The sequence below is a fragment of the Schistocerca serialis genome, chromosome 9 (genome assembly GCF_023864345.2).
Source record: "Schistocerca serialis cubense isolate TAMUIC-IGC-003099 chromosome 9, iqSchSeri2.2, whole genome shotgun sequence".
Classification (NCBI taxonomy): Eukaryota; Metazoa; Arthropoda; class Insecta; order Orthoptera; family Acrididae; genus Schistocerca; species Schistocerca serialis.
In genome coordinates this window covers 194,361,055-194,372,328 of record NC_064646.1, presented here as the reverse complement: position 1 = coordinate 194,372,328, position 11,274 = coordinate 194,361,055, and the positions used below count along the sequence as shown (strand labels likewise).

Below are 11,274 nucleotides of genomic sequence, written 5' to 3'. Positions count from 1 at the left end.
TCTTAAATATAAAAGTAGCGTACAAGATACCAGAAACGGAAAACATGCTCAATAATGAAAACGAGCTGCATGCCAACAGATTAGACTGCTATAAGGCGAGATACAAAGATTTGCAGAAACAACAAAGCCCTGCAAGGAAATCCAATAGTCACACTAAGGGGACTTACTGTATGCCACAGCAAAACGAATCATTGCGTTACAGCAAAGGTAAGAAAGTACATTCATACGAAGAAGACCTTCATAAATTGAGTTTACGGACTACCATCATGGGACATGATCGGCTTGAGACTCTGTGATTATTTGGACTTGCACTAACACTTTCTCTCATGCCCTGGGTTACTCCGTTACTGTCCATGCCTTGAGTAGTACTGTTCACTCCACGAGTACTTCATAATATGATTATACTTACTAAACACTTTCTCGCGCACAATCGATGCCCCTTTGGTGCGCAAGTACGTTACTAATTTAGTGGGCTTAAACTTAGCCCACTCACCTATTTTTTTAGCTTCTTCCATACACACATCACCTACCGCGGACACAACTTGTGTGTCTGTTATTATTAAGATGGGTTCGTAAGCACCAAAAACATACTTTCAGTCGTCAGTCTTCAGATTGTTCTGATGCTGCCCATCATGAATCCTCCACTTCTCAGCACACGTTGTCATTGGCACCCAACGTCCTCCATTTTTTGTTGGACACATTCCTTGCTCTCTCAAAATAAGGTACTACCATCCCGTCCCATCTATCTATCATTTTCTAACCGTTACTTCAGTTATCAGTCCACCCAATCTTCAACACTTTTCTGGAGCACCATGTCTCAAAAGTTTAGATTCCCTTCTTGCAGGTTTTCGCACTGTCTATGCTTCACTATCACACAGTGCTGCGTTCGAAACGCACACTCTCATAAATTTCAAGCTCATTAAGGTCGATGTCTGACATTAGTAGAGTTCTTTTGGACAGAAATTACTTCTTTACTTGTGCGAATCTGCTTTTATATCGTCCTTGCTTCATTCCTGAGGGGTTAATTAGCTCCCAAGGTAATAAAATTCTTTGACTACCAGTAATTCATTGCAATACGTTTATCGCCCTATAGATAGGGCGTTAGAGTAATGTCTTATACTCCCAGGGAAATCATATGACATTGTCGCCTGATAATTTGGAAGACTCCGCTTAGTTGAGTGGGATCTGAGATCCTTGTTGGTTTGTTCCACAGCGGTAGTGCCGACCTGTTAAGCGATATAAAGGACAAATCATATCTGTCTATGTCGATTTGTTGTATAACATAGGGTCACAAGGTATTTATGAATATTCTTAGCTTGCTCTTTGCATTCCTTTTTTCTGTCGGTATGTCGTCTGCTGTTAAGTTTGCATCAAATTGGATTTTTGATGCCGTGACAACTAATTATATCAGCAGCTTTGAGAGTACCTACACCGTAAATGTGAACATTTTTTTACTTAATAGATTATAGTGTGACATTTTACTTTAAATCAGGATAGATCCCCATTTATTCTAAGGGTTTCCTAATCTATAAGAATTATATAGAATTTTACAATACATGATAAAGAACTGACAAGCTTTGTTCGGCGGAGCTCCTAACTGTATACTGTCTACTTTAATGGTTCTGCATGTTCTCCTGGGAATCAGTAATGGTAAAGTATTTCATGACTAACAAATATGTACACATGTTTTATTCTGTTGCGCTGGATGCACACAGAGATTTGTTTTAACGGCACTGCCTTATTTTGTAGCATTATGTGCTTTATGATTACGTGTCACTTTCTGTAAAGCTTGTTAGTACATCTTGTTGCACACTAAAAGTGTGCCTGAAGATGGCACATTAGAATGCCGAAACTTGTAGTCAAAATAAAATCAAATAACGCCTCAATTATGCGGACGTTGGCGAATTCCATTGATAATTTCTTAATTTGGATGTGGAATGGATGTCTCCTGCCCATTTGTGCTACGGGCTGAGTATTGTCAAAGCTGAGAGACATGTAAGATGCCATTAAATAGAAACCTAAAAGAGATAGGTGCTCGAACAGCTCACACACAGCATTACTTCCCCTTTCTTAGCCAGTCCTTTGTCTGGTTTGACGAGTGCCACCATGACTTCCTCTAGACCAAACGTCTAAAAATTGTTAGATATATTCCATTCTTCCTCTTCCCCTACTGTTTTTACCCAGCACAGCTCCTTGTAGTGTAATGGGAGTATCCGCTGATATCTTACCACACATCCTATCATGATGTCCCTTCTTGTTAGTGTTTTCCAATTACTCCTCTCCTCTCCTCTCCTTCCACTTCTGAGGAGAACCTCATTCCTTGCCGTATCAGTCCACCTAATTTTCAACAACCTGCTATAGAACCATATTTCAAACACTTCGATTCTACGTCTTCATGATTACTCTGAAATTCACACTGAAGTGCATGACGCAGGCTACATCACAGCACTCCCACAATACTTTCTTGCCTTCCGAGCACTGATTACTCTTATTTCATTACTATGACCATTTCTTCCCTCTATAGATTGGCGTCAGAAAAATATTTTCATTCAGAGTAGAAAGGTGGTGACTGAAATTCCATGACGAAGTCTTGTCGCAACGAAAAAAATCTTTGTTTTAATGAAAGCTACCCGAACTCGCGTATCATGAGCTGTCGCCTTAGCCTTTGGTTGTCTACACACGACTCGTGGCCAGACCCAAAGTTCCATATGTCGTCAACCTTGCGTCTGCGATATATACTCGTACATCTATTATGCATATTCCCCTGCAAGTCAGACGTCGTACTTGAAAGTAGCTTACACGGTAACGGCGGATAAATAAGATATTGCAGTGCCTGTGTTCTGATTAGGATGCCAAGTTGCTTTGGACATATATGCATGTCAAAAGGAACTTTGCATCGTAATCAGAATATCTCGGGCACTGCAATATCGTAATACAGAAAAGGTGCCCTCCACCAATCCTGCGTGGTATGGATCTTGTGTAACGTAGCAATCCTCCAGGTGAGGACGGACAAGCATAGTGTAGGCAATCTCTTTAGTAGATTTTTTGCGTCTTCTAAGTGTTCTGTCAACAAAATGCAGCCTTTGGTTCGCCTTCCACGCATTATCTTTGTAATGTTTCCAATTTAAGTTTTTCGCAGTAGTTTTCGACAGCTTTTAGATAGTAGAGTAAAATGGGGAGAGATAGCCATGATTTTTGCAAATGCCAATAACAAACACGAAAAACACTAGTATATATATAAATGTTTTGTATAATCATAAAAACAAATGTCTTCTGTCACGAAGTTAGACTCAAGTTCAAACAAACTACGAAATTTTTTTTGAATTCTGTAACATATGGCCATCTATCCTGTATATCACGGTTAGATGGCCAGACAGGCAATGGATAGATAACCAGCTGTCAAAACACATTAATAACTAAGAGGAAATCGTTTTATGAGAATTTAATTATTACAACTTTTTATGGACCTAATTGTTGCAGTACGTTTTGCAGAGAAAATCATACGAAACAACACAAGCGGTTCCTTACTGGTCAAACCCGAACAGGAACCTAGACACATGGCAATTTAACGACAACATACTTCTAATGTTCGCTGTAGGATTTTGCTTGGAATATTGAACATGCAGAAATTCTTCTGACTGAATAACAATCAAGTTTTACATTATTGATAGCAATTTGAACTTTTGTTTTCTTCACCTGTCTTTATTTGAACTGTGGTTGGGGACATACTTAGTTGGCATCTGTAAAAAAGTAGATTCCCGCCACAACTAAAAAATGAAGTTTTACGGCGTGGCTAACTATCCCAAATGTGGTGCGGCCATCTCTCGAAGCCGGCAGAGAAAAATAATAGCGCGTAATCAAACATGGTGGACGAGAATGCAAATAGAAACACGGCAGTACGGAGCTAGACCTGTACAGCTCTGAAATGGTGGTTTCCGTAACTATTCAGTCTACTTTCGGAAAAATGGGAAACTATGGACATGCCGTGTAGCCTTAAAGTGTATTAAAAATTGGTATCACAAAAATAGTTATTTTTTGTTACAATAAAGATTCAAAGTATTCATCAACGTGTCACACACCACAACGACGCGCTGTCAACTGACGGGCAGCGAAGTAAAGCGATTAGTTGGAGATCAACACGTGGTGTTCGCAATCTCCCCAATACGGCTATTCATCCCTGTTTCCCCCTATGTTCTTCGTCGTGTAACCGAATTTTATTACTCATGCGGATGGCCGCACACTTTTCACGATTTAGAGATATTCTTTATTTACGTTTTCTCATTACTTCCGTGAACCAATATGAATTCATTATTAATTTTCACCTATAAGATCGTTACACAGGCTACTTGGTAGTGGGAAAGACGCCATGAGCAGAAAGATTCCTCAAGTGTGGGGTATCTGGTAGACAGTACCAGCCATGTAGTGGCAACCTAACAGATTTGCTGAGTTCCATTATTAGGTAGTTCTAAAAATGATGGGGTTCGTATGGGGATGTCCATTACGGCAGTAATAGAAAATAGAGGCAACTACGACGAAATGCTGGTTTCTCGCCGAGGCTGTGACAGGACGCACTCACTCACTCAACCTTAGCGGTTTTCTCACGCATTCAACACGAACTACCCTCTTTATGTAGTCAGCGTCCAATAGATAGGACACAACTTTGGCGCTATTGTGCTGAAGAGATAGGTAACAGTGAGGGTATTGCAACGATCCTATATCGTCACATGTGACATACTTTCCTGTTCGGTATTGGTTCTTGAGTTTATTTCATGTAGCTGCATATCGACGGGAGATCTGTCTATAGTCTTACATCGACAGTTGGGTAAGCTGCGTCCAGCGGTAATAACCTACTGACAGTGAATTGTGGGCTATCATGGTAGTTAGCGCTGTGCACGCGCGATGGGCGTAAGATTTGAATTTGGAACAGCTGGTTGGCAGTGTCTATGACGTCCGGGTGCGTAGATATATGGGTCACACAAAAATAATTACTGTTTCGTGTAGGATTCTCGGATGTAGACTAGTCATACGTGTCAGGTTATTCACTGCGGTAAAGTTTCAGTGAGAGAAATTGATGGAGGTCGTGACAACTAGCTATTCACCATATATCGCATCGTCTGGCATTGATGTTCATATAAGAAAACAAAGCAATGAATAAGTTGATTGCCCCTAATTAACTATACCTATTTGTTGTAACATTAAAACTTGATACATTTTCCTGTGGAGCAAAAGAAGACATACGACCCATAGTTTAGGGTACGACTGGAATGATAGGCTAGTAGTGCGGCTCCGCTATTTAGTGATAGTGTCAAAATCTCTCTCAAATGTGGCGTAAATTCATGAAGGTGTGTCCCGTCTACGCAACTAAATAAACGCTGTTTGTCTTTTACCATACACGTTTCGCTTCCTTTATTAATGAAACATCTTCAGTGGCCTGTCCCACAAGTTTGCAGTAAAGAACATACGAGAAGCCGTAAGTATAAAAAGTCATTGCTCAACACCATGACAAAACACGGACACGAACCTTCCGATATGGAAGAGGACGTGTAAATTTTTGAAGTGAACAATCGCAACATAAACTCCTGATATTACAGGATAACTACCATATAGGAAGAGCTTTTTCAGTGAAAAAGTAACTAATGACTAAATCAACATAAGCAATTGCTCAGTGACAATGTTAGCCACTAAAATAACAACAAACTCTCTCTCTCTCTCTCTCTCTCTCTCTCTCTCTCTCTCTCTCTCTCTCTCTCTCTCTCTCACACACACACACACACACACACACACACACACACACACACACACACACACACACACACACACACACACACACACAATGAACGAGTGTCATACCATATATACACAACACACAAAAGACGAAAGATAAACACACACAGTCGGCGTAAACACACGTTAAATACACAGTGAAAAGTGTAAGTGGAGTACTGTAATAAATATTGGCGAGAAAACGCAGAAAAACGGAGATCGAGTAAACACACCTCCAGTATGACGCACATGAATTAACAAAACTGGAAATCGTAAATAATATGGAACGATAATTTAACTTCACGAAATTTGTGCTGCAGCAGTTGTTTCTAACTTGAAAAGAAAGTGAAATGATAAAATTTAACATAACAGCGTACTTGTAATTACTACATAGTGCATTCATTATGTATATAAAGAAAAACATGTATTAAAAGCCAATGAAGATACTTCATAAATAAAGAGTGAAACGAGTTGCAAAAACGGAACACAGCTCCATGAATCTTGAGGCGGCTAAGGAACGACAGAAAACGGAAAAGTCGATGTATCTTACAGCTTGCTATTGTACCTCACGGCTATTATCGTCAATGCTGCCGAACGTTCCATTCCTCGTACTACCTGTTCATCACGTCGCGTTTCCGTCCCCTGGTGGAATGAGGCTTCTAGAGACGCTATCCGTGCTCGACGACGTACTTTACGCACCTTTCGCCGCCATCCTACGTTGGCGAATTGTATTGGATACAAACGACTCCGAGCGCAATGCCGTAGAGTCCGTATTGTCCGACGTCTTCCTCCAGGAGAACGGAGTGCCTAAGGGCTCCGTCTTGAGCGTAGCCCTTTTTGCCATCGCGATCAATCCAATTATGGATTGCATTCCACCTAATGTCTCAGGCTCTCTCTTTGTCGATGACTTCGCGATCTACTGCAGTGCCCAGAGAACATGCCTCCTGGAGCGCTGCCTTCAGCGTTGTCTAGACAGCCTATACTCATGGAGCATGGCAAATGGCTTCCGGTTCTCTGAAGAGAAGACGGTTTGTATCAACTTTTGGCGATATAAAGCGTTCCTTCCGCCATCCTTACATCTCGGTCCCCGGTTTGTCGAACTTCGTGCTCGACTTGCCGGTCACACCTTTATTTACACCGATGGCTCCAAAACTGACGATGGTGTCGGCTGTGCTTTTGTCGTCGGGGCCGCTACCTTTAAATACCGGCTCCTCGATCACTGTTCCAGCTTTACGGCCGAGCTTTTTGCTCTCCATCAGGCCGTTCAGTATGCCCGCCGCCACCGCCATTCAACGGATGTACTCTGCTCTGATTCCCTCAGTGCTCTTCAGAGCATTGGAGCTCCCTATCCGGCCCATCCCTTGGTGCAACGGATCCGGCAGTCCCTCCATTCTTTCGCTGATAAAGGTTCTCATGTCAGCTTTCTGTGGGTTCCCGGACATGTAGGAGTGCCTGGGAATGAAGCTGCAGATACTGCAGCCAAGGCTGCAGTCCTCCTGCCTCGGCCAGCCTCCCATTGTGTCCCGTCATCTGACGTTCGTGGGGTTGTTTGTAAGAGGCTTGTGTCGTTGTGGTTGGGATGCTTGGTCATCCCTCCAAGGAAACAAGCTCACGGGCAGTAAAACCGCTCCCAACTGCTTGGACGACCTCCTCCCGACCATCTCGGCGAGAAGAAGTCCTTCTGACCAGGTTGCGGATTGGGCATTGCCGGTTTAGCCACCGCTCCCTGCTCTCCGGTGACCCAGCCCCGCAGTGCCCTTGTGGTCAAGCATTAACAGTGCGCCATGTTTTATTGTCGTGTCCCCGCTTTAGTCAATCTCGTGTTGTCCTGTCCCTTCCATCTACTTTACCGGATATTTTAGCTGATGACGCTCGAGCAGCTGCTCGTGTTCTGCGTTTTATAACTTTGACTGGCTTGTCCAAAGACATCTAACCTTTTTACTTATTTTATCTGCATCTTTGTACGGACTTTCTGGTGTCCCCCCCTCCCCTTGAGTTTTACTAGATTCCATGTGCTCTAACACTTGTGACTGGGCGCTAATGACCTCCGTAGTTGAGCGCCCTTAAACCCCACCAAAAAAAAAAGCTTGCTATTGTAAGTTGTAAGCTACGTTCGTGGTTCACACGATCGGGATAAGAACCGTGGCCTCGGAGCCATACACTGAGATGCAACTGTCTGCAGGATGGCAACAAGCCGCTATGCTGCGATTTCGCCTTTGATTTGTAACATTTCTCTACTGTTTGTCTCAACCAGATTGTACTTTTTTGAAATATAAGAAGATAGTTATTGTGCAAACTTTCAGAAAAAGTTCCTGTTAACCACTGATATCTGATAACAAGTAGCGCATTCCTTCATTCCGGTTATAACTTGGTGATGCTTCGATCGAATATCGTGGCATACGCTGGCCGTCCTATCTGCTCTCTTTTTAATGAATCTGATTTTTGTAACTATCACAGTTCAACGTAATTCCCTGTAAAATTTCATTTCCGAAGCGAAGATGCTATGTCACTTACAGGAAAACTGACGCACACCGGATAGAAACTTAACTAATAACTAGTTATAATTTTAATTACAACTTTCTCAGACTTAAAATAAAAAGCGTTAAGTGCTCTGACTTAAACATCTAACTCAGAAATGGGAACGTTACGAAATACCTTTTACTTATATTTTTATTTGCATATAACAACTACGATACCTGAATCGAATAAGCAGCCAACACAGATCGTATAACCAAGCAGTGGTAATCAGAATCGCAACCGTACTAGCAATCAGAATCGCTAACAGCAAATGAGCGTTTTCGACTTCTGCAATCTGATCTATCAAACCATGAAGCTGCCAAGGCACTACGAATTACAGCAAAACATCCTAAACCTCTCTGAATGCAGCTCCTTTGGAGTGCACAACAACAAAGCAGATAAAAAATAACTCAAAGTGCAAAATGGTACATTACCGTTTCAGCGCACAGTATTTATAGAAAATCATGATTCACAAACAGCAGTATTTCCACGTGATTAAAGATGCAATTTCGGTCATAAACGGGCCATCATCAGCTATATAATGACATGAAACTAATGACAAACCATGACTATTGACAAGTATCATGTCACACAGGAATAAAATTATAAATCTGGAGAACATAAAGCATATAGTAGACATGTGACAATCGGCAACTGATACTTGAGGTTTGTCATAAACATGATTTTTGATGTGATATAAATACTGAGAAAGGTCCATTTATGAACGAAACCGGTTAATTAATAAAGTGACAGTTCACGTTGTGTAAACATAGATTTTCCAAAACTTGCTAGAAGCTGTAAAACGTAGTCACTTCAAAATAATGTAAAAATATTTCTTTCATGAAGTACTCGAAGAACTGCTTGGTAAAATACAGGAAGACCGTTTCGGAATCACTTGAAATGGTAGCTTTCATTGTATTTCACTTATTGTAATAGCATCTTCTCTACAGTCCTACCAAACCTTTTTTCTGAAGATCAATTTAAGCATTAATGTAAATGGATTATGGTGAAAGACCTATTCTACATGAAGTATGGGTACACTTTTTTTCTACTTAAGTCCTGATAAAATTTAGTAACAATAATAATGACGGTGCATATTTATTTACAGTTCTTCGAACTTTTCGTTTCAGGGAGATTTCCAAAAAGACTGATATCAAATTCGGTGACAACGACACCACTATAACCTACAGGCTGAACAACACGTACGTCTTCGTCCCCGAAGAGTCAAACGGCACGCTGAACGATACAGTCACCGTCGCCAACATGCCGCTTATGGTGAGACACGACTTCCTTTTCTGACCACTAAATTGTTTAAGGCTATCTCTAGGTACATTGTAATGTTAGGTACATTAGACCAATCATCACAAAACTATTCCATTTAGTTTCATAATTGAAACAGCAACCAGCTCTAAGTATGGTTTGGCAGGATTTATGACTCAAACCATGACCGATTACAGATTTTTTGTAAATCCATCGTCAGACGGTTGTTTACTCGCTGGGACCTCGTTTCGCAGTTAATGTTTACAAAACAAGGCACCCGCAAGAAAAGAACGAAACTCGTAAAGACCAGGAGAAGATGGATTTGTAGAAAATCAGAAACCGGTAATGATTTGATCCAAATAAGCCATTCTTGTGGCTGGTTGCTGTTTCAATTATAGACGTTATTGTGTTACACCAACGGTTCTCAAAATGTCAATTTTTGACCAAATAGCGGAATCGTAATTGCTACCCAAGAAAAGTCAAATATGCGAGATAATCTCAGACTTGCAGAAGATTTAAGTTGACAGTTGTCAATATTATCGAACAAAGAGTTCAATAATCCATTGTTGCAAAATACTGATCAGAATCACTCATAGAAAAACGGAGAAATCCGTGAAAGCCGGTCTCTGATAAATGAGTTAGCGGTCGGGAGAAATGCAAGAAAACGTTAAGGCCGAGCTTACCTAACGATTTATCCTCGAAGATAGGTTTGAAGAAAGACAGATCTATGTGTACAGAATTAGTGGGTTTACAGAAAGATTGTAAAAAATGTTGACTTCAACGACTCTGTGAAATTCTGAAGTTAGCAGAGTAACATACACAGAGCAGAAAATTGTTTGTACATAAATCGGACTGCAATTACGGGAGTGGGGCATAAAAGAGAAGCAGTAACTGAAAAGCGAGCCTTAAATATTGTAGACCGTCCTCGGCATCATTCGGTAAGTACTTCAAGCTGGCATCAAATGAAATAAAGGACAAATTCTAAAAGGGAATTAATGTCTGAGAAAAAAATTAGAAACAAAGGTTTCCTGAGGACTTAATTGATAGTGAATAAAGGATTTGGAAGAGCAATTTAGTGGAACGGGTAGTGTCTTGAAACGAGGCAAGACCAACATCAACAAATGAAAAAACCGAGTAAGAAACGAAGTCGAATTTAATCAGCCGATGTTCACACAATTTGATACGAAATCACACACTACATGTAGTCATAGTTGGCCGATTTTCGCGGTAAAATAATTGAAGGTAGGCGAAGTAGGGATGGTACAAAATAAAGTAACAGAAAGAAAAATTTGGTAACAACTAATATAAATTTGTTTCGTGGGCCTTCCTGAAAATATTTATATGGTATGTCGCCTTCAACGGAAATGAAACGTGGACGATAACCAGTTCGGACGAGAATAGAAACTTCTGAAATGATTCGCTATAAAAGAACATTGAAAGTCGTACGGGTAGGTGGGGCACCTTAGATACTAAATCGGACTTGGGGAGGGAGGGATGGAAGAGAGAGAACGAGAATTATAGCCCAATTTGAACAAAGGCAGGTATCTGTCGATAGGACGCATCCTGACCCACGAAGGTATCACCAGTATCACCAGTTTAGGAGGGGTGGAGGGGAGAGGGGGGGGGGGGGGGAAGAGGCAGTAAGCATATGGATATGTATGTAGTTTGCTGTAAAATGCTAAGGCTGACACTTGCACAGGATACAGTAGTGTGAAGAGCTGCATCAAACCAGTC

The 11,274-nt window shown here is 41.1% G+C and overlaps 1 protein-coding gene across 1 annotated transcript in view; it reads left to right on the top strand.

Moving 5' to 3' along the window:
• LOC126419253 (lysosome membrane protein 2-like) overlaps nt 1-11,274 on the top strand; it is a 384,735-nt gene that overhangs the window by 220,086 nt on the left and 153,375 nt on the right. Inside the window, exon 5 of the mRNA XM_050086410.1 lies at nt 9,411-9,555. Within this exon, the coding sequence (XP_049942367.1) occupies nt 9,411-9,555 (145 nt within the window). The remainder of the gene's footprint in view (nt 1-9,410; nt 9,556-11,274) is intronic.